This window comes from Oxyura jamaicensis, chromosome 10 (assembly GCF_011077185.1).
Source record: "Oxyura jamaicensis isolate SHBP4307 breed ruddy duck chromosome 10, BPBGC_Ojam_1.0, whole genome shotgun sequence".
Lineage (NCBI taxonomy): Eukaryota > Metazoa > Chordata > Aves > Anseriformes > Anatidae > Oxyura > Oxyura jamaicensis.
In genome coordinates, this window is record NC_048902.1 from 13,533,348 (window position 1) to 13,557,165 (window position 23,818).

The window sequence follows — 23,818 nt, forward strand, 5'->3', positions numbered from 1 at the left end:
GATAACAAATAGGTCACTTATTTTTGATGGCATTTTTTATTTAAACTAAGCAGAATATCATAAGCCTTGTGCTACTTTTGCCATTGTTGGATTATCGTAATGAAAGATTTAATTAAGAATAAAGCCTCTGACCTAGCTGTGCCTAAGTCCCAGAGGCTGGGGGACTCACTAATCCCTAGACCTGGAGTCTGGGGAGCTCACTAACCCCGTGTCCCATTGCACTGTTGTCTGTGTAGGACCTCAGCATCCCAGACACCTTCCACCCATAGACCCTGGGCTTGCTCCAGCCACCAGACATGCCCCTTGCCCCAAAGACAGGTGCTCAACCCCACAGCTGGGCACCACCTCAGGAGCTGCCGGAGGGCCAAAGAGAAAGGAAATATTAGGTTTTCTACAGGAGCAGTTCTGCAGGGGCTTTCTGCTTGTTGAGCAAACCCCACAAGGCCTTTTGCTCCCATTGGTTGCAATGTGGACAAGCCAGAGCCCCAAACTGATTATGGAAAGTGCCCTAAGAGATCTTACAGATTAAAAAAGGAGACTGGCGTCAAGGACAAACTCAGCCCAGTGTCACAGGCACCCGAGCAGATGATGTTAGCCAAGTTATGAATTTCATTTAAAGCTCTGTGTGATTACTGTATCTGCACAATCTGGGTAGCAACTCTCATCCCACAGCTCTTTCCTAACTAGGAGATAAGTCCTATTAATTACCAGCAGGCCTGGGGATATCTCCTTTCCCTACTACCCCAGTTTTTCAGGCATTTGGATAAATACTGAGCTTCCTCTTGCAGGGAGAGGATTGTATCTGCAAAGTGTTAATAGTCTAAAGCTGCTTCCAAAATAGCTTGCACCAGCTGATAAGTTTATCCTACATCTCGGCACTTTAAAAACAGCAGCTCCAAACATCTTCCCTGACCAATTCATCAAGATTTATATCAAAGTTGGGATCTCTATCCCAGCTTGACTCACCCAATTTTTCAGCATTCAGTAATCAAACCCCAAGAGGCCCATAATTCCTGTGCACTAAATTTTCTGCTTTCAGGGTCTTCCTGCATTAGGCAAGAGGTAACGGTGTCAGGCAACAAGCAGGAAGAGAATATTTCACAAATACAGAAGAAATAATTAGAACTCAGCAATTTATCTGGGAAGGCACATGTGCTTTTGATGGTAGGAGAATGTCATTCCTGCTTTTTCATCTCAGGATCTGCTGATGTATTGTGACTTTTGTGCTTCTTGGTGCCACACATTCACATCCATTTTGCTCCCTCAAGTGGGGCAGGCTTTCCAATGGATTGTCACCATCTAGTAATTACAAATATAAATGTCACCGCTGTCAAATAATATAATGCACCTCACGCATCAGGACACAAGCTGTTTAAAATCAAACTATTATAGTAAAGCTGCTGCTGCGTGAATACGCATTGATTAAATTTCTAGACATTAATCATTTTTAATAAAAACTGAATTTTGTCAAGGCAGCAATGAACTTTCCTGAAGACATTGGAATGGAATGATGTCTCCAGAAGGCACTGTTCCTCCAGGCATTGCCTGAGCGCTGGGGAACTGTTTGAGTACATAATGTATAGCTGCAGAAAGTGTTTTATAAAAATTACCTCGACACAGCAGTTCAACCATTTCTGCCAGGAGAAATGCAAAAGGCCTGAAAGCTGCAGCTCCCAGTAGGTGGCCAACACTCACCTGAGCACCAAGAAGTGCAGATAAGTGCAGTGGCTGCTTTCTGATGCCCACAGGATCTGGTTTCCCCACACTGCCAATGCCACCCCAGGACAAGGTCTCCCAGCCTGCTCAATGGTGCCAAGGCCTTTTTTTTTTTTTTTTTTTTCCTTTTTCCACACTGTCACTCTCAAACCCTACCAGATTTCAGATCATAGAAGATAGATCATCTCAGCAGCGCTATAACAGATATGCTGCTGAGGATGTCCCCTTACTCAAAGGGAAAAGGGGACATTTGTTTCCCGTGTGCCTTTCTATCAGTGTCAGGTCCACCTGCTGCCCACTGCCACGCTCATCTTTGTCATATTTGGGAAATGTGGCCACTGAAAGGCTTGTAGCACACAGTAATTAAGTGGAAACATGCTTTGATTGAAAGATTTGGGTTACCTTCCTAGAGAAGGGAAAACAAGCTGTGACTATTCACCCTATACATTAGAAAAGTTACTCAGCACCAGGATCAAATTGCAGGCACAGAGTGGAGCAGCCACTTGGCATGATGATAGATTGCTGTATCAGTCTTACCTGTGAGCCTTATTTACAGAAGCACCACAAAAATATTTGAGCTGGCAGCCACTCCACTCTGAGAGCAAATATAGCAAAAAAAAAATGTTTTCTAACCTATGGAAGTTGCAACTTTAAAAAAAAATGTACAAAACAGGTTTCTCCTCACTAGCCCTTCAGCTCCTGCCTGCCTGGTTTAATAAGGTAAAAAGCCTTAAAAGCATGAAGTATTTGCTAAAATACAGGCAAAGATGTTGATGTCATTGTGCAATCTACTGCTGGGAGTGCAGCTCTGAGGCTGGCAGCAGGTGAAAGGAGGGAAATCTTGCTTGGAGACAAGTGTCACCCAAACTCAGCTTGCTGCACATTCAGACAAGACAGGAGCCGTGCTCCAGGTTTACACCTCCTTGCAGGGGAGCTGGATGAGAGCACCATGGCACCAGCCTGCACTCAAAGCACTGGTTTCCCAGGATTTCAGGGTGGGACTGAGCCTGACCCAGTCTGAGCTGAGCCAAGATGCTGGTGCCAGGCATGGCAGAGCATGACAACAGCAGCTACCTCCTTCTCAAGACTACACCAGCCACAGAGCCCAAGTTTCTTACCCTTTGCTCCTACTTCAAACCCCCAGGGATCTCAGAGCCCCCACCCAGGGGTGAATTAGGCACAGGAATACCCTCCTGGTCCATCCCTGGTCCTCAGCCCTGCGCTGCTCCCTCCATCACCCTGGTACAGCTGCATGTGCAGCTGCACAGAAAAGCAGATTGAGGAACTGAGCTGGGCTAAAAATAGGGGCAACTCTTCCTAAATAGATCTTAAATTTAGCTGAACACCACACAGAAAAACCATGCTTGAATGACGCTGGTCTGCAGGGAGCAAAGCACTGCAAGGTGCCTCCTTGGCCAGGAAGGCTCCACTCCTCACCAGAGATGCCCTGGGGGAGCACAGGGTTTCTCCATGCTGATCTTGAGCACATCAGCATCACTCACTTCAGAGCTTGTGGTCCCCACCCTGGCCCTCCTCTCAGCCACCCCTGTACCAGGGCAGCCAGTCTCACCAGGCAGTCCATCTGACCTGCCCTCAGATCCACCAGCAGTTCTTGGGGTGGCTTTTTTGCCTAGTCTTAACTAACAGCTCAGGATGTAAGGTGGTTGCTACTTTTTTGGTAAGCTTTCCTGATCAGTTAAAACACATTCTAATACACTTCAGTGTCATCTCTCTGCAGCCAGCAAAAGAAAAGGAGCAGACATGGTTTGGAGCACAACCAAAGACCATTGCCCTTCCCTTTCTGCTCATCCTAATGAGAAGGACAGCTTAATCAGCTCAGCCTCCTCTTTCCCTAGGGCAAACATATCAGAAGAGAAATTGTGCCAGGACACAAAGTACATTACCACCTACTAGTGGAGCCAGAATTGCATTTCACATCTTTAGGCGCCTCCTGGGTGTTGGCTGCAAATCCAGGTCAACATTGGACTTCTCTTGCACCAGCTGGAGCAGCTCTACTGAAAGCTGCCTGAACTGCAAGAGTCTGCACCTAAATGAGCTCCCTGAAAGAGCAGGTTGCTACAGGATACTTCAGTAGCTTTGTTTCTTACTTGGTTTGCCAAAATACAAGTCCTTTCTTGCTCCTCAGCATCCCACAGTGAGAGATTGAGCCCCAGAGCTAAGCTGCTGTTCCAAGCAAAAGCAGAGCAGGTAGCCCAGTGACTTTCAGCCATGCCCCTAGGCAGCTCTTCTTCCTCCCAGCCATCCCCTCCTCTGCAGAAACTCTTCATCCTGCAGCCCAACAGCCTCACCTAGCATCATTCTGAGCTGGGGAAGAGCCTTTTATAAACTCGTGGCCCTCAATGATTTTCAGGTGGTCTGGATTCAATGCACCACAAAAAACTCTTCATCCCCACCTGGAAGGTCCTACCTAAGCCTCCTACAGGGGTTCTATGAGCAGGCCTTGGCCTCTGTGCTTTGCAGGTTTGGTCAGCCTGACAGCTCCTTTCACAAAATGTAGCTCTTATCCCAGCTCCTCTGAGCTGCATGAAAAGGAGAACAGACCTTGCTGCAGATAGGATGGGTTGGTAATACCTGATGTGTACAACAACACACTGTAATTTCCAAGGAGTTAAAGATCTTTAAATCAGACTCCCAGAGCTGGCAAACAGGTGTTCAACTAAAGATGCTGGGTCTTGTGCTAGCCAGCTCTCTGTGCAAGCAGTTGATCCTTGGGAATAGGAGCTTTGGGTCCCTTTCCATTGAATAATTTTCTTTAATAAAAACACAAATTTTTGACATAATGAGGCAGGTGGTTTTGCAAAACATCTGTTTTGTTGGGTTGTTTGTGTGTTTTTTTTTTCTTTTTTTACATATATTTTTCTTTTATAGAAGAAAAAAGGCTAAAAATCTCTTTTTCTTTTTTTCCCCTGTGGAAAAGCTGTCACTGAGCTTAGGGGGAGTTTTAAGTCTGTTTTCATCCACATTGCTCTGTCCCCCTGCAAAACACTACTCCCTGGCTGGATTTCACTTCCTGCATTCATTTGCCAGGTAGGAGACATGTGACATTCATGGCAAATCATTTGTGCTGCTTCATGGGAGAGAGAGAAGAGGCCAGCCTAGAGGAAGAGATGACAGGGTCCAACTGGAAAGACTTTTGGTGGCTTTCTTCGTATATTGTTCTTTTTTTTTTTTTCTAGACAAAGAAACAAACATCTTGATTTGTTAAAAAAATAAAGGCATTCAGGGCAAAGTCAGCAGCAAAGCACTTTTTCCATTAAAAAAATAAGACATACAGATGTAATAAAAGCACCCACGTCCTTCTGCAATTCAGCAGCAATTTGTCACCGAGTTATATCTGTTAATGCTGCTGAAGAGAAACCTTTGCTACTCCTAGGGTTAAATCTGTTTGCATTAATATCAGAAGAGAGAATGGGTCCTTAGTAGTATCCAGCATCCATGTCTACTACTGAGGCACAATGAGGTGTCCCCTACTCTTATAAATGAATACAGAGAGCGCAGCATCCTCCTCATCTCCATTATCCCTGCGCAAGGTCAGCAGCAAGCCTTGGGGCAAGTTTTGTGTGGTCAGGAGAAACACCCACCCTGCAGCACTGCTGGGAAGACTTTGGGAGGTAAAAAAGTAATAGTGCCCAAGGGATGGACAAGTGCCCAAGGGGTGGTGCTTTAGTCATATTGCAGCCATGGAGCCAAGCTCTGTAACACCATCATTCTGATATGAATCTAAAAATCTTTTAAAACCCTTTCATATACCTCAATTATTTTAACCACTTAGCCATCATGTTCCAGGATTGATTTGAATACATACCAATTATTTAAGTCAATTGCCTATTAAAATTCATTTTCAACGAAAGGTCAAAAAAGCAAATTGAAACCAGATGCCTATCAGTATTGTGATCTGCACAAAAGTTCATTATTACGTTTCTGCTGAGGTAATTCCTCTTGTCAAATTTTGGTCTGTTATGCCAGTGTCGCTATTACAGACTATTAATTAAGAGGGTTTTTTTTATTGTTATTATTAACAGAAAGTTTAAAATCCTGCAGGCTCACATAACTGGGGATTGCCTACCTACAGCACAGGTTTTGCAGCTGGATGTGCACGTTATTCCATTACAGAAGATCTGAGGACCTTTAAGGCTCCCTGTTGAGAGTCTGTGGAGCCACGAAGCGTAGAGGCAGCTCTCTCATTTAGCATCCAGAGTGGGTACACCCTACTCAGATCCCTGGCCCCATCCCAGGAACCCAGTGGGATGCCTCCTTGCAGCCCCAGCAAGCTGCCATGCTGCTTTCTGAGCCTTTGGGATGCCCTGTGGAACCATCTGATTTTCTCTTTAAAATAAAGACCAGGAGAGCAGTTATTCCCCAGGTAGTCCTGCTGATGTCCAGGCTGTTCTTTCTGGAGCAAATGCCATTCCACAGGGGTCAGGGCAGCAGAATTTGGCCCTAAGAGAGGAGCGGCTTAGTGGGGTCATTGATTCAGAGCAACATCAAGGGCTGGGTGTTTTGAGTGCCTCAGTTCTCAGTCCCATAGCCCAGTGTTGGTTCACTCAGCTGATGTACAAAACCTTCATGGCTCTCCACAATGAAATACCCATTCACAACATGGTCATTAGCAAAAGTTAATTCCTGGGACATCTGTGGGTGTCCAGGTATAACCACAAGTGGCTGAAGATCATGGTGGAGAGGACAAAGAGCTACCCAGGGCTGCTCTGCCACAGCTCCCACATGTCCCCAAAACAACCCACTGCCATGTGCACCTTTATTTTATGTACAAGGACACAAGTGGCTGGTTCAGGGGCTGAGCAGTAAAGGGGGCATTGGCACGCAAGGGAAAACACAGTGCTTTCTCCTGGAGCATCAGAAGAATTTTCTTTCCTTTGAGATTGATGCTGTGGCTGTCCCAAGAGGAAAATTAATTTTCTTCCTAACTAAAGTCATTTGAAAGGAGCCCTCGGTTCCAGTAGAAAAATGTTGGCATTTCCCACGGGAAAACTAGAAACAAGCCAAAATGGAAAATTTCATTCTAAAATGCCAGCTTGAAATAGGGCATTTGCATTTCTGTCCTCTGATAACAAGCACGTTTTTCCAATTAAGTGTTTTTTAAAGGAGCTGTGTTTTGGTGAGAGGAGGGGGTGTTTGATATTTCTGATATGGAAATCTGACCTCCAGCCCTCAGGTTAAGTCTGAGGAAATTGGAGGAAAACATTTTATTTTGTTTCAACTAACATTTGGACAGGGGGAGCAGTGGGCCTCCAGCTGATTGCTCTTCCCAGCCAGCCATGGCCTGGAAGGCCTACAGCAGTGGGACTTGCATAACGTGAAGGCAATGCAATTTCTTATTCTGTGGGCCCTTGACAACTCCCATGAAACTAGCCTGGGTGGAATACACTTTATTTTACAGAAGAGTTGGCATCCTACATGGAGGATCAGTGGAGGGGATCGAGTCGCTCTCCCAGTGCCCACCGTGGCTGTGGCTGAGCTGCGGAGCCGCCTGCTCTGAAGGCGGGTTGGGGCCACATTTGCAGCAGGTTTTGAGAACAGAGAGGCCTGGCAAGCAGCTGGCGAGGACCTTCCAACCCTACACAAGCCTTGGGCCACCTCAGGAGGAGGACAGGCTCAGCCCCTGCTCTCCATGACTCACACAGCTCCATGCAAGCAAAGGGATGGCCCAGGAGCAGGGCCCTGCTACCCCACTGCGCTCGCTGGAGGCCTCAACCATCCCCTCTCCACCTCTCTTGCTTCCTATTTTAAAATAAAAAAAAAAAAAAACAAGGGCAGGATTTGCAGGCAGCTATGGCCTCTTTGAGTGCAATTCACCACGGGGAGGCATCTCGGAGTGGCTCAGAAATGACTAGCGTGGAGGAGTCACAACAATTTGGCTGAGATCATCCCAGTGCCAACACCAGGCAGTCCCTGGGTAGGGTACACAGCTGATGCGAAACTGATGCTACACTTGATCTTAGCTGAAAGGCCATTAAAAAGAAATCAGAAGAGACTGGCTAAAAGCAATTTATGGGGTTACAAAATGATGTATTACATGCACCATGGCTCCAGGTTTGCAGTAATTTAGGCTGGTATTGATTGAGGAGAGACTGGGGCATATTCCACCACCTTTTTAATTTCAGTCTGATTTGGCCGCTGCTTGCAGGTCAGCAGGCAATTTGATGAGACAAAAACAAACCAAGCATTAGAGCAGCCTAAATCACCCACTTTTAGAAGTACCTTGTAAATAACTTTAAGGCTGAAGAAGGAGAACAGAGTGAAAGAACTGGCTATTAAGGAAAACAAGACTGAAGTTCCAGACTGAGAAAAAAATGGTTTCATGGCACCATTAAGAAGGAATATCACTCACACATACCATCATTGCCTGCCTGTATTTTCCCAGACAAATATGCTGTCTTTTCCCTTGTATTATGGTGCTAATTCTGATTCAATGTGAACTGATTAGGTACCAAAATAAAGCCAAAGTATACGCAGGGCTGCTTACAGAGGCCTCTAATCATATCATTGCAGCAATGGGATGGATGACTTGGTGGTGTTCCAGCCTATTCACATCACACAATACTGCAGGACTGCCTGTACGTCCTGAGAAAAGGGACAGGCTGCAAATCCGAGACTAAATCTCCCATGAGAGTAAATCTGGGATGATTTTCTCCTGGAGGTAGTGATTACAATATTAAGTGTACTGGTGCCTAGGAGGCGAAGGTGAATAGAGGAAACCCATTGTGAGATCAAACACATGGCTTATACCAACCATTGCGTGCTGGGTAAAAATGAATTTTCCAAGTTCACTGCGACTATCAAAAGCTTGAACTCTGATGTGCACAGGGAAAGACAGATGCAGGCACTTCTGATTGGACTAATTAGCACTTTCCTTTAAGAAGGCTTCTCTGATCTCTAATTGCATGTTCATTTTGGTCTTTTAATATCGCACTTCTGAGGCCCTTTTCTATTCTCTGCAGGTAAGGGGAGGCACAACCCCGCGTTGCCACACTCACTGGCAGAGCAGGAGGTGTGATGTCCCAATCTCCTGGAGCTTGGGGCCATGCTGGGCTCTCCCCCTTGCATCCTTCACACCAGCACCACACAGGTGTTTGGGGACGGAGCTGGGGACACATCCTGCACTGCTCAGAGAAGGAAAACCCAGTGTTTAATCCATAGTGAGCAACTGCTGAAAAGCCAGTTCTTTTTCTTCTGGCTCACAGAGTGTTTGACATTTTTGTCTCATAATAAGATCAAGATGAGGATGTGGAAGTGGAGAAACATCTTCTGTGGACAATAATAATCCTGGTCCCAAAAATACCCATTTGTTGGAAAGCCCAGCCTGGCCAGATTCTGATGGAATCACAGTCAGCATAGGAACCGCGGGGCTTAGGTACCGGTGAACCCAGTTCCTCCCTTCTAATAATTAGTTGTACAATCAAGTGAAACCACCTGAGCACCTTGGTCCTCTGCTTCCACTCCAGAAGACCTCAAAAATTATTGGCAGTTTTAATTAAAACTAGCTTTGAGATACACAGCAACCTATAATGGGCATGGCTCCTTCCAGATAATACTGTAATAACCCTCACTCATATTAAATATAGCAGCAATATTGTTCACCAGAGGTGAGGACATTAGCACAAATAATCAGCCTCACTGTGATGGCGAGAGCACTGAAGCCAAGAGGGGGTCTGAAAGGATTGCATAAAAGGCATTTGCTCCCTAAAAGAAAAAGTCCTGCAGCTCCTTGCCCTCTTTAGCATCCTGCCCAGAAGGTCCCTGAGTCTCCAGCAGCTTTAGCTCAAAGGTTCCCCCTTACTTTCTTGGCAACAGTAGGAGGCAACTTCCAGGTCCCTGCATCTTTTCTTCTGGCCCACCCTATTTACGTGAGCTGTTTGTCACCAACACACCTCTGGCAGGAAGACTGCATGCACAGCAATCACAGAGGTGGTCACAATTTCAGTCCACTGCAATTTTATTGCACAACAGACCAATGGAAACTTTGGTTGCTTCCTCATCATTAGTGAATGACAGCCAAATCTTCAATGTATTTTCTAGTCAAGTATCTTATACTCAAATGAAAAATCCTAAAAGGAGTTTTTCTGGGGACAGCAAAGAAACCACAGTCTATTTGAGTGAGCTCTAGTTGAATATTATAACATAAAGGCATCCAAGATCACGGCTCATTTTGAAAACCATGCCTCTATTCTTTCCCAAAACACTGAGCATGTACACAGAGCTAAGTGAAACAAGATTTTGCTCAGAAGACCACTTCAGTCACAAAGGTTGGTGTTTGTTTTTTTGGTTTTTGTTGTTGTTGTTGTTGTTTGTTTGTTTTTTTTGTTTTTTTTTTGTTTTGTTTTTTTTTTTTTAATGAATGAAACAAAACATGGCAATATTTCTCCTTTGAGCCAAACAACAAAAATTACAACTTACTTCCTTCGAGGTCTTATTCTTCCTTCACGCTGCACCTCTAACTAGACAATAAAAGCAAGTGAAAAATACTGGGTTTGTACTCAAAATTTGAAAACATCTTCACAGGATTTTTTCAAGCTTCTGGGCAAAATGCTTCACTTTCTGATAGATTATACTTACCTTACTTATATAACTATAAGCTCCTGCTAATTTGAAATCCCTCCCATATGAAATGCACTTCAGTGACTGTTCTGTTCAGGAACAGTTCATCCCTGGGAAAATATTATTGCTGGAATGCTACGTGAGTCCACAGCTTCAAGCTGGATGGTGCATTTAAATTCTCTAAAGAGGCTTTTAGGAATTCATAACAGTGCTCAATCTACCTTTGGGGGAAGAAATATGTCTTTTTTTTGAGCTGCAGCAGCTGAAAGCATTAATTGGCTGATCTTTTCACCAACAATTCATTATATTTGATTATGTGCCTTTTGTGCAGCTGTTCTCTTACCCCAGTGCCTTGTTAATACTTCCTAACTGCAGGATGTCATCTTTGAAAAAGGGAGAGGGGCTCCAGCAGTTGCCCTGTTCCCAAAGAATGAAAGTAAATTCAAAGTTAGATGGGAAAACAGTTGCCACCACAATGATAATCAAACTGCATTAGCGCTTTTCCTCGGGAAGCTCTGAAATGAGGCAACAAGATGCATGTGTTTCAGCAAAATAATTATGTTATAATGAGACTACCCTAATGTATTCAGTAAGAGAAACTGTTAAGACAGTCTTAAATGAAAGTGCACATGCAAAACAGGTAGCCTAAATAACAGAGTTAGGCTCCATATTTTCTGCCCAGGTCTGGAAGATTAGGATCCGTATAGTCAGAGACGGATGCAAGTGTAAAATCCAGATCTGGATTTCAGACTTTCCCTCAAGAGGTGGAGAATTTACAGAGGAAGGCTTTTGATTCCAATTAATTTTATAAAGGAAACGTGAAAGTCTATCTCTTCACTCTGGTTCCCACAAGAAAATAACCTCAGCCCTTCTGATCCCAGAGGAATGATGATTTACAACACTGGTAACGTGCGCTGAAGAAAAATACAACTTGTTCCTGAAAACTGCTGATTAAAGTGATCACACCAAAGCAAAATAACTCTGGGCTTCCTCCTTTTATCACTTATACCTGTTTTACCTCTTGTTACTCCACTCAGCAGCACTGGCTCTGATTTAATCTGCAGGAAGGATGCTTGTCCACTAACCTGATCAACACAATCCAGCCTTCACAAACGCGTACCAGTGCAAGGTACCATCTAGTGAGGCTTTGATCAGAAATATTTGTAGGAATATAAACTGCTAAAATATAAAATTCCACAGAAATAACACAAGAGGGGGAAAAAGAGAGAGAGACGGCAAAAAACATAGCATCCACTGCCTCCTCACTGCAAAGTAGTGCTGTGTAGGTTAAGGTCTGCTGAAGCGGCAGGAAGGTACAACATGGCAGGTGTTTAGCCTTGTCACATCAACTATCACGGCTGCAGGATCTGCCAGGAGACTGCCAGGGAACCCACCATGTAATTTCCAATTGGGCAACTGCAAGACTTTTTCCTGCTCTGCGTCCCATCCTGTTGCCTCTCTGCACTGTCCCAGGAATTGTGTGAAAGGCTCTTCTTGTTGTCTTCCTCTGCACTAAGAGTATGTTGTAACCTTTGTGGAGACTGAGGCTCAGAACATAGAGTGTACAGGGAAGGCTTCAGGAGCCCACACCATTTCTCTGCTAGAAACTGAGAATGAGAGGAAAATTCGGCTAGAAATAACTCACAAGATCTCCTTATATTATTGAATTTCCCTGATCGAGGTCTGTACTATGTCATTCCTGGTAGATATTTGAGAAAACTTCCACTGGTGAAAGCTGCATGGCTCCCTAACAGAACTACACCAATGCTGCACCCATAACCATTACAAATTTCTCCTCATACCCAACCTGATCCTCCTTTACTGCAGTTCAGACCCACCACTACGCTCCACCATGGACAATGAGAAGCATTTACCATCCCCACTCCAGCTTTGCACACATACACGGCTTCTAAGTCCCCAAACATGAGACACACTTATTGCTGGTGGGCTCTTCCAGCTGCCAGACGAAGATACAGCAAGGTCCAAGGACTGGAGGCTGGAACGTGACCTACTCAGATTAAAAACTGGGTGCAGTTTTGAACAACACAGGTAGATCAACAACTGGGACGATTTACCACAGGCTGTGATGGAGTCTATGACATGCAGTTTAAAATTAGGGTGCCGGATGTTTTTAAATGATCACTGTTTCAAACTGGAATTAATTCAGAAGCATTCTCTACACTGTGTTTACTCTGCATTACGAAGCTGTATTATACTCCTATTTGATTGTTTGGTCAGGATTGCAGCTTGGCAGGTTCCTCCTCCTTGCCTAATTAGTGTTTCTTCCTCATAGCTCAGTGCGGGACTTGTTTTTCTCCCCCTACAGAGCCCCATTTCCTGTGCACACCCCCTCACACCACACACTTGTTCCCCTCTCCCCTGACCCTTGAACAACGACCCAGCCCCATGTATGAAGAAGAATTGCCCTTTGCTCAGCTGGGCTGGCACCAAGCTCCTAACCCCATGAGCTGTTCAGTTTGAGGAGCTGAGGGCAGGAGAAGCATTTCACACATGGCAGCCTAGGCCGGTTTGCCACGCAGATATTGCACATTCCCTCCTGCAGCACCAGCAGTGATGTGAGTCACTCGCCTTCGCTCCCCTCAGAGCATGGCCTTTCCTGGGGCTGAGGCAGCAGTCGCTGCACAGAGGTGTGCCACGTGAAGGCCGGGCTCCTGTGACGACAAATCCTCTGCTGCTGCTCTGCTGCTCTTCTGGCCTACATAGGATGAAGCTGTTGACAGCAAGGCCTTGTCTGTCTCTGTTGATGTGAAGTGCCTGTAAATCCACGGGGTTACAGCCAGAACCCAGCATCACCCTAGTAATCATGCAAATCTCTTCCTTCTAACACCCTCAGCCAGGCTCAGCCAACTTCCTCCTGTATTTTGGCTTCAAAACCACAGTTGGTTTCTCATCCTAGCCACCAGCCATGCTCTTGGAGAAGCATGTATAAAAGACAGCTGAGGCAGGCTCCCCGTGGCCCAGGAGAGTGCACATGAAATTCTGTACCAGGTCCTAGACAGAGCAGCACCAGAACCACCAGACAATCACCAGCTGGGACAGAAACACGGACAACCTGGAAGGGGTTGAAACCCAAAATTAATTTGGGCAGAAACCCAAAATTAAACTAGACTGAGATGCCTGACACAAAGCATTAGAGGTTATTAGCATAATCCCTGTAGCTTGGCTCAGCAACACATCTCCAGCTATAACCTGGACTCAAAGAAGAGAATCTGTGGCCTGGTGCAGGGAACTGGCATTACAGGTACTGAGGTGACACTGCTTTGGGCAGTGAGGGCTGTCTGAGCAATTAGGAATGGGATGCAGTACCTGCTTCCCCTGTGTCTAGGCCCAGCATCGTAGGACTGCCCCTACACCCACTTGTGCCCCTGCTTCCAGATTAAACAGAAAACCAGCACTTTCTGGGGCTGCCCTGCTCCAGCCACCATCACACATCCCTCGGTGCCTTGCAGGGACATTACCTGCCCCGGAGAGGACACAGGGATCGCTGCAATTTGTCCTTAGAATGGTTCCAGGTCGTGTGTGGTGAGGCAGTAGGGGATACAAGAGTTGTTGAATGAAGGCTGGCAACACGGGTACAAGGAATGCAGTTCCTGGAGCACACGGTACTCCTGTTGTGAGGACCACACTCCTTACAGCCCCAGACATGGCTCACCCAAACAGCCTGAACCTTTGCTGGCTCTCAGGAGAGGCAGAATGTTATCAGATCAGCCTCTGATTTCCGCTGCTTCCACAGCACAAGCAAGCATGCGAAGAAATAAGATGACATTTGGCTTCTTGCAGAGAATAGCAGATAATTTAGAGAGATTAAAGTACAGCCTCTTCTTCCACAGAAATCATCTCCACATGGCTGGGCAGCAACCTGGCTCAGCGGGAACGGTGCTGCTCGAGCGCCTCTCTGTGGATCTGGGCTCCTCTTCCTCCTGCACACAATCTTTTTCAGTCCAACTGGTATTTTTTTCTTTTTTAAATGCAGAGCCCACTTGCTCCTCTTATACGCAGGAAGCACCTCAGAGATCACTGAAGTTGTCACTGAGCAAGGACTTGGTCCAGCCAACACTCTAGCAGTTTCATCTTTTGATTTTCACCTTTGTATCTCTATCATAAAGGCCTTTCTACAATTTCCAGCATCAAAACAGCTCATAATGGCTCAGATCTGTCTAAAGCTCACAGAGTGACTAGGAATTAAAAAAAAAAAAAAAAAAAAAAAAAAAAAGCTGGCAAGCGCATCATCTTTGGAATAAGCAATCAGGAGCCTCTGATCCTCTCCAGAACATGCTGTGGTGGAGCTCAGTGCACAGCTCCATCACCAACACACGTCAACACACAACACACTGATCATACCAATTTTTTTGTATCCCCTTCAAGAAGCAGGAAACAAATGGTCCCCTGCTGAAGTCATGAGGAAAAACAAAGGCTCTTCATCAGCCTCCCACAGCTGCTTGTTGTTTTCCTTTCTCTGTGGAGCCTGCCAGCTCCTGGTTATCTTGGCCAAGCACATGATTAGGGTTTTAGAGTAAATTCAAACTGCAAACAAACAAGCACATCTTGAGATGAATATACACAAACTGGTGGGTGCACAGTACATCTAACTCTTTAGCAGATCATGTCCTGCCTCTTCTATGGATGCTAGGTAAGCCCCGTTCCACTTCTGGGTGGGCAGCAGACAGGGTATGATTAGAGGGCACAGATTCCCAAAACATTTACGTTTGCACAAATAGTAAGAATTAGCTCTAGTGCTGTTCAAGCAGACATACAGTAGTTGTGTTGGCTCTCTGCAGAACAGGAAGCAATGCAAAACTAGGATTTCCTGCCCAGAGTAATCCCCTGTGCCCAGATATGGCAGAAGGTCCATTGTTTCTTAAACTACCATAGAAACCAAATAATTTAGCTGTTACTGCCACCACAGCAAGAACAGAGGAAAAGATCAAGGATTGTTCCTTCATCACTTTATTGCTGAACCAGGTGGCTCAGTTTAAATAGGCATTAAAGGTAGTTTGAGCTAACCAGCTTGACTTTGCACTGAAGCAGATGGCAAGTGCTCACACAACCCAGTATCAATATCCATAACAATCAGATGAGCTGTGGAGCTGTAGTCTGTGGCAGACAGAAAATGACAGCACAAAGGACTTTACTGTGGCCCTCAAAACCCTTCACAAAGGTAGCAAATTGGAAGGTTTCAATTCAAAGAGCTTGTACTTCTCCAGAGCAAAACCAGACATCTCAAACTTGTGAAACAAATGGAGTGCTTCTCCTGTTTCCTACCTCCACAACAGACTGGTTGCTGTTATTTCCAGAAGAGCTGAGACCTCTCATCAAAACTCAGTTCAAAATAAGACAATTTGCTATGGAAAACCGAAGTGGGACTTTGGCATGGGAGTGCCTACATTGCTCAATCTGTGCTGAATCCTTGGCTTTATGTATTGATGCTTTGCTGAACCTTTGGGGGAATCACTAGATGGAGACCTGGAAAAAATACAGCCCATCCTTGCACACAGGAATGGTTGCTGGCAGCTTTGTAAGATTCTTTGTGGATTGGACATTAGCCCTGGAAGCATGACTGGTTGTAAAAAGACGAAGGCTTTCTCGTGACTTTATATAAACCTTTACTTACAAGCACTAACACAACCCCTCCTGAGGTGGCAGCTGTAACAGCACAGCTTCTACACAGTGCCAGGAGCCAGGCAGAGACATTTTGTTAATGGTCAAGAAAGCATGTTTTCAGTGACCTCTCTTAAATCCCCTCAAGTTCCAGAAGACCCTTGACTGCCCTGAGCAAAGACATCCCATACAAAAATGCAGTTAGCCCCTGACTGAGTGATCAAACTCTGAAACTAACATCTAGATACTGCCACAGGACTGAAAATACTGACCATGAAAGCCTGCACATGTTTTTACTTATAGAGGGCAAGCTACTTACTTAATGCAGCACTTCTGGATCAAGAAACACATGCATGGATGCTTGCATTGCCCCTAGAATTTCCTTGTTCTGTGCTGCTGAAGGGATGCTTCAGCTTTCTATGGCCTTTGACCTGTGTGTTTGGCCATGTTCCTGGCCTGTCTTTGGCTCAGTGCAGCCCTGACTTCTCTGAACTCCCCAGCTTCTGTCCTGCTCCTAAGTGACATCAATACTTGGTTCTAACACCAATCCTAGCTTGAACTTAACCCAGTGATCTCATGTGAACATTTCCAGACTGCAAATCCTAAGTAGTCTTATCTCAAATCTTTCTTCTTTGAAGTCAAAAGAAACAACTTGACTGAGGAGCAGCCTAGGTCAGGCCTGAAACACTCTGCAGTCACTGCTGCTTAGCCCTGCAACCCTGTATGCTCTGGAGGATGCCCACCTTCATGGCTGATTTGCTGCCTAGTTTGAAAAGACCAGATCTCTTGCTGAGCACAGGGATGCTACTGCCTGCCCATCTGGGTTAGAACAGCAGACGACACATACTGGTGAGCCTCAGAAACAGAAGGACAGAAAATCAGAGTCTGGTAAAAAGCCAGTCTTGTGAAGTGTGAGAGACATTTATTGGAGGAAAGGCTTTGTTAAGGAGGGACATTGTAACATACCATATTGCTCTGATGTTCCAGGTCTCTGAGAGGACTCAGAGATCCAGCACAAACCCTTAGCTGAAGCACATAGTTGTTTCACCTACCACCTTGGTAAGAGTTCTTTCCTACTTGAAGACTCTTCCATCAGCTGTGTTGATCTCCGGTGAGGAGGAACTGAACCCTGCTGGAACAGGCTGAAGTTTATATAAGCAGAGAGTTGGGAGCAGATCCTTGTGGCTGTGGCAGACAAGCAGATAGGAAAGCAGCAGGATAGATTTGAATAGAGATGTTGTTAAAATATCAGTGCTGGATCATGGATCTGTAGGATTAAGATAGTGCAGAGCCTGGTCCTCAGGATGCATGGCTGACTATGGCTTCTTCTGTCCCTTTATTTTCTGACTCTCCTTGTCCATGGCAGCTGCTCGTGCCTGCAGCCGACTCCAGTACTCAGGCTCCTCAAGTCCTAGCAGGCTCTGCTGCCTAGCAGGGGAAGAAGAGGGGGTTAGAACAGTCCCTGCCATTCTCCCAGTGCTCACACAACCCTAGCCAGGCTCCCCAAGGGTCCCTGGGTCCCCATAGCAGTAGCCTCTGTATTTCTCCTTGCCTGAGAGTCTGTAGACATGGGTCTCATTGCAGTCATATCTGGTCTGCTCTGGCCTGAGCTCTCAGTACCCAGAAGGGAGGTGATGTCTCCCCAGTGTTTCAGGCATGAGGCAGACAAGAGTCTGCTCTCCATCTTTTTAAGAAGTGGGGACAGAACTGGTAGCACAGGATGAAACTTCTACTTTTCTGCCCCTAACTAATCAGACAACACCACAGGATTCACCCTGGAGACAATAAATCAGAAAAGACTACCAGGTAATAAGTCCTGTAAGATCATACCTATACCCACCTGTTCCACTTCAAATCAGAGAATTAAAGCATAGTGATAAGAAAGAACAGAATGTCACTGACATGGAACTGGCTCCAGGTAAGAATTCAAGGAAAAAGTCATCCAATAAGAGATGTCACATTGCCATCTAGTGACAGCATGAATTCAGCACATCAGCTAAGCTCTGGTTGCAACCTTGTCATGAGAGTGCCAGGGACATTCTCAAACCAAGAAACCTACAACATAAATCTACTTAAGCAACAAATTAACCCAAGAATGGAGGTGAGCAGCAATGTACAAAGAGATCCAAGCTCTGCCTGGCTATGGGGTCAAAAGGAAGAGGACAACAGTTAAGCAAGGATCATATTATCCGACAACCTTGCACAACCTGTTACACAGAAGTAACTTAGATCTAGCAAGTCCTCTACCTGGAATGAGAGGCCTGCCCCAGGCATCCTGACTTACAGTTGCAAGTTATTCTGTGGATGACAGAAGGGAGAGGAGGAAGGGGCACATGTTCTTGGTGGCTGGCAGGGATCCAGATAGCTGAACATCAACCTTGTACAGACATAAGTCTGTGTCACAGTACACAGAACCCAGAAGCTCCAAGGTGAGACCTTGCTTGGACCTCAGCAACGCCACAGCTTACATCGATGCACTTACCTATCAGGCAGGAGACTCTTACCTATCACGCAAGTACCTATCACGCAAGAACATGTTACATCTCTCAAACAATGACAGGTTCTGTTGGGACTTGAAAGACAAATCTGGTTTCTTTGGGAAAGCCTCCTCCAATGGGTAGGAGTTGAAGTAAAAGAGGAAGATGGTGCTGTGACTGGCTCTGCTCTGTGCCAATGCATCTGCCTGCTGCTTGTCTCCTAGACAGAGACAAGAACAGTGTAGGTCTCTTAGTAGAGATGTACGATGTACCAGTATATAAGAGCTGGTCAGGTCTGAGCGATTCTTGTAGATTAACTCATGAGGTCACGCTGTGAGAATTTGTGCCCTCCCCAGACATTTGTCTGCCAAGAAACACAGCCCAGCAGTGTCCTTTGCCCTCTCAATGCCACATCACTGCACAGCCCCGCTTTGCATCTTGATACCCACCTTGAAGAAGCAGGCACCAATTCACTGTATCCAACGTGAACACTGGCTGCCAGGGGGATGCTACAGCATGAGAAGGTGGACTATTGAAGCAGCAAACAATCTGCGATGTGGCAGTGTTCATCAAGGACACTGTGCCATCCCAGGAGAAAACCAAGGCCTGAAACAGCAAGTTTCATAAAAGTGGATCTAAGTTGACACTTAAAGGTGTTCTTATTCTTCCAGGTACCCACTTAGAGCCATCACTGGAAAGAGGGTGCTAGGCCAGATGGACCTGTGCTCTTAAAAACCTGGCAGCAATACTCACAGCACTGGGGAATGCCAGGACAGGCACCACTGCGCTGACAACAAGATTTGGATCTTCAGGCCTGTAAAACAGACTCAGGGTTATGCCACTGCTTCATGCATATCACATGTACTGAGAGGCCATAATAATGGCAATGACAATATGTGGTACAGGGGCTGGCATGAGGTTCCAGCCAAGTCCCTTCCCTATAGAAATAAAGCCGCTTCCTTCTGGGCAGGAACCCCCAAGGCCTATCTATGCGCATAGCTGCACAACAGCTACATTGTCCCCTGCCTGACATGGAGGCAGGAAACCACAGCTCCCAGAGCAGCAGCAGCATCTCTTCTCCTCAAGCTCAGGGGATAAGTGAAAGTAAAGTTGATAGAAAGATGTCAGGAAATGCTTATTTTGACTTCCAAGTGGAAGTTACTCTGGCAAAGACAGAAGAGAAAACTGACTGGGGTACCTGGCAGAGACCCAGCTTGCTGAACATCAGCCCTAGAGCAGTGCTACAAGCCCCTGTGTTCTAGTGCACAGAACCTAGGAACAGCCATCATTCTTGAACCATTGTATTTTAGGACTGGGACTGACTCCTAGCAAAACCATCTTTGTTGCTGACAGCAACATGGCAGAGCTATCTGGGTGAAGGCAGTTTCTGACTTTCTCGTCCTCTACCCCACAGAGATCTGGGCCTCCCTGATGGATCTGAGCATTATAACCCAGCTTCTTTGTCTGGAGTGAGATCTATCAGAGACTATCTCACCTGTCTGCCAGGAGCATGATGCTGGGCTTCTTGGCCCTGGGTGCTCTCAACAAATACAAAGACCCATCTGTACACAGCACTAAAAGCTCCACGGTTGGAGAGGGAGGATCCATATCAGGGCAAGGTGTCTCACTGCGGGCAGCTGCAGCACTCTGCAGGAAGTGGATGCTACGTATGGGATGTTTCTCTGGCATGGCAGTCACACACATTGGATATCCTGGAGAGGCATTAAATAAAAATTAACCAACTAAATAAATAAATAAATAAAAAGGCAGCAATTTAAGAAGAAAAAAATTAAGAAGAAAAAAAATTATCCAAGGAAAGTTTAGTCAATGGATGTGGAACCTTTCTGGCTTGATGAGGACCCAGAATGATTCTTCATTTTATCCATGATTCTCTGGTTTACATTGTGATAAGAAACCTTCTCAGGTTCCTCCCAGAAACCTTAGGGGATTCAGTTTGGACTGTGGCTTGCTCGAGGCAGCTACCAGAATAGCCTTGATGGCAGAAGAAGATTCTTCTGCCAGAAGAACCATGCATCGTGGCAGAATGGTACTTCCACTGATGGCAGCCTGGACTGTGATGCCACAACAGCCTCAAAGATAGCCTGAAGATGCAGTGGCAAAGCAGTGACTGTCCCGCAGCCTCAGGATGAGAGAGATGTCAGTCCTCACTGCAGCAATTCACAGTCCCTGAACTGCTGTGCATGGGAATGGTTCTGTCAGAGCGATGGAGTTAGGCTGCTCTGACAACTTCTGGCAAAGCATCCCATGAACAAGCAAGTCCAAATTAATTTCAGGTTTGCTTGTAAATTCACTGGCAACTCCCTGTTCACACCAAGCCAGAGCCTCACACTCCTAAGGAAGGGGAAAATCTATCCATTGTGATCCCAGTGCATAGTACCAAAAGGCAAACTCACCTAGGTGTTTATCCCAAATAGTTATTACTGAATCTTCACATGCCAGTGCCAGGTACCTGGAGCAGGAACTGACAGCTGAGCTGGCAATTGGAGCTGCACATGGCCACACAACATCAGGTTTCAGATCAGCATCTAAAAAGAAGGACACAAAGACAAATAACTGTAAGAAAGTGCAGAACATTCTGTCTCATTGTACCAGCTTCCAGTTTTCCAATAAAACGTGCTGTTCTGCAATCTCTTGACAATGTTGCTTCACTAAAGATTCTGTCAGCCTGTCTGTACAACACAGAGCTCTACAATCCAAATGGCAGCCTACCACACGAGACATGGTGTAGCTCTCCTCCCCATTCCTCATTTCCCTGAATAATGGAAGATCTCGCTGAGTGACGGCTACTGGCCACTGAATACTCTCACTCCCCAAAGTGCTCTGTTAGGGAAAGTAAGACTTCCTTACCCACTCTCTCCTTGAGTGGACGGTTAAGTAAATAGAAACATAGATTGTGGCTTCCATCCCAGTACACACTGATGCTAGCTGGAACATCTAGAATGGAGAAGGGGACAATAAAAATAGAGAAGGATATCAAGGGACAAAGAAAGTAACAATCCCGGACACCAAAACCTCAATTAGAAAGCTCTCATTAAGACTGTCATGGTTTCCCTGACAAGACTTATAGAAACTCTGCTCCCATAAGCTAGAACACAAACTCTCCCTTGTCTGTCTTTTTTTTTTTCTTTCTTTCTTATGTGTCCCCCTCATTTAGTTATTTTAAACCAAGGAGCCAAGTTTGTTTGACTCCATGCCAGTGACTGACTTAAAAGTCTTAGGGCTGACATTTTTACCCACACTTATGCCTTTGCAGATGGAATTTATAGAGCCAAGCCAACCCAGAGTCACTGAGTTCTAACTGGAGCTCAATGTCATGCAATGACATACTTCACATGTTAACATATTTTTGCTCAGTTGAGTTACCTGGCTGTACTTTTATGTCAATTCCCCCCTGTAGGATCCAGCTGGGCAGGAGAAAATGAAAAGTTGCACGCCTGAAAAAGGAATCAAGTAAAGAAAGGCCTTGATAAGTAGGTAGTGATGCAACAGGTTCTGGAATTGCTCTAGCCCTCTGCCCTGAAGCCCTGCGGAACAGAGCTAAGAGGCTTCCATCTACACTTGAAGCGTCCCATGTTGAAACCTCATGGAGTGAAATGCTGGCTGGGACTCTCACTCACCTGGGAACCTCATCCTTGCTCTCACTCTCACCCTCAGCCTCCAGAAATTCTCGATAAGTGCTGCGGAAGATTGCCTCCTGCAGCTCCCACTGAGAGTCTTTGATCAGGTGATTGTGCCCCAAGCCAAGCACGCTGCCATCATCCACTTTCTTCAAGGCATCCAAAGGGCTTTTAAAATTAGTTCCTAGATTACAAACATAAAGGGAAGAGGCACAGCCCTGGGAGGAGTAGGCACCATGAAGATGTGGGAGAGTCCCAGATGCACTTTTACCATCCCACCTTCAGGGTGTATTGTCTTGAAGAAGACCACACTACATTTTTCTGGTACAAGTATTTCAACATTAATATATTCTCTGAGACTTTCCATATCACTAACCCATTTTCCTGGTACAAATATTTCAACATTAACATATTGTCTGAGACTTTCCATTATCACCAACCCATTTACCAGTATTTGGAGGCAGAGATTAGAGCAAGTCAGAGGACCCAGCTCACCTTGCCTTTCTGTGGCATCATTCTCCCTGACATCATCCCAGCCCAATGTCTGATCTCTCCCCATCATCTCTGTAAAGCTTCAGTATGTTCCTGAATCCAGGACTCAGAGTGACAAAAGTAAGAGTGCTGTCAGGTTGCCAGAATCTAGGAGCAGCCTCCTCCCTCTCTGGTGACAATGAAGCTGAGGGTGTATGACAACCACTTCCAGACACACTGAAGTGTTTTGTGCTAATAAATATAGGCCAGGAAGGAACAAAGGAGCACATTACTACAGTTTTCTGACTGTTTTGTAGACTTAAGGGCCACAATTCCTTTGCCACCTGAAGAAGATAGCATGTTCTAAGCATAGAAACAGTCCCTGACCTGTAATGGGTTTTGGTGGGTTCACTTTCAGCAGCAGCACTGGGAGACTCAGCTTTGCCTCAGCTTTATTTGCAGACACAAAAGACTCCTGCAACAGAAAAATGTCAGCCTGAGAAGTGGCTTCCCTGCAGCTGTATTGTGTTCAATGCTGCAAAGTTTTCACCCATCAGAAGTTCATGGGAATCGAATGCTTCCTAAAGGAAGCATATGCAAAGCTCACATTGCCTCCTAACCTGAGATACTGGTTTTAGGCTCATTCTTCAGGCCAAAACACAGAAACCCATAGGAGGTCACTAGTTCCTTAACACAAAGGATGGAGGATTTCATTCTTGAATGCCCAGAAAAGTCTCTGCTGAAGAAGAAGCAAGAGGTATGAGGCAGGTATTTCAGAGGGTTAGCTGGAGGTTCTGGGCAGAAGGTGTCTATGTGTGGAAAGGTGAAATCTAGAAGGGTGAAAGTAATGTAGGAAAGGGTTAAGCACTGACTCAGCATTTAATATTTCCCTCAACAGCCCAGGATGTTCATTGAGGCCAGTTACTATCTCTGTAGAACAGTCTCCATGCAGCTCCAGACTTTTTTGCCAAAGAACTGGTGACTGCATTGGTTAGTTCAAACAAACTGACTGAGGCAGGGCAGAGACATTGCCTTGCTCAGGTGGATTCAGCTGTGAGCCCCCCCAGATCCCTCTCATAGGCAGTCTAAAACAAGAACCCAAGTCATAGGCCTTTGCAGGACCAGACTTCCAAGTGGAGATCTCAGGCCTGATTCCCACTGCGCTCCTCCACCTTCCCCTAATAACATAAGGGAGAAACCCTGTGGGAATACCATTGCACAGGGCCTCCTCATATGGGGCAATACTGCTGGGAAAGGAGCTGACGGTTTCAGGGAGGAGCAGCAGGAATGCTAGCCCTGGGACCAAAGGAACCTCATTGG

The 23,818-nt window shown here is 45.8% G+C and overlaps 1 protein-coding gene and 1 long non-coding RNA gene across 2 annotated transcripts in view; one reads left to right on the forward strand and one right to left on the reverse strand.

The window, feature by feature from the left end:
* Positions 1-18,414, forward strand: LOC118171981. Its single transcript, XR_004753504.1, has 4 exons — positions 1-12; positions 14,950-14,953; positions 16,795-16,800; positions 17,119-18,414. It is a non-coding gene; the product is annotated as an uncharacterized LOC118171981 (long non-coding RNA).
* The window catches only part of WDR93 (WD repeat domain 93), a 10,355-nt gene continuing 3,351 nt past the window's right edge, over positions 16,815-23,818 (reverse strand). Inside the window, exons 6-15 of the mRNA XM_035335548.1 lie at positions 22,886-22,973; positions 22,028-22,211; positions 21,774-21,844; positions 21,258-21,344; positions 20,804-20,935; positions 19,885-20,101; positions 19,143-19,203; positions 18,839-18,995; positions 18,432-18,609; positions 16,815-17,340 (exon numbers count right to left, since the gene is read on the reverse strand). Of these exons, the coding sequence (XP_035191439.1) occupies positions 17,229-17,340; positions 18,432-18,609; positions 18,839-18,995; positions 19,143-19,203; positions 19,885-20,101; positions 20,804-20,935; positions 21,258-21,344; positions 21,774-21,844; positions 22,028-22,211; positions 22,886-22,973 (1,287 nt within the window). The 3' untranslated portion in view covers positions 16,815-17,228. The remainder of the gene's footprint in view (positions 17,341-18,431; positions 18,610-18,838; positions 18,996-19,142; positions 19,204-19,884; positions 20,102-20,803; positions 20,936-21,257; positions 21,345-21,773; positions 21,845-22,027; positions 22,212-22,885; positions 22,974-23,818) is intronic.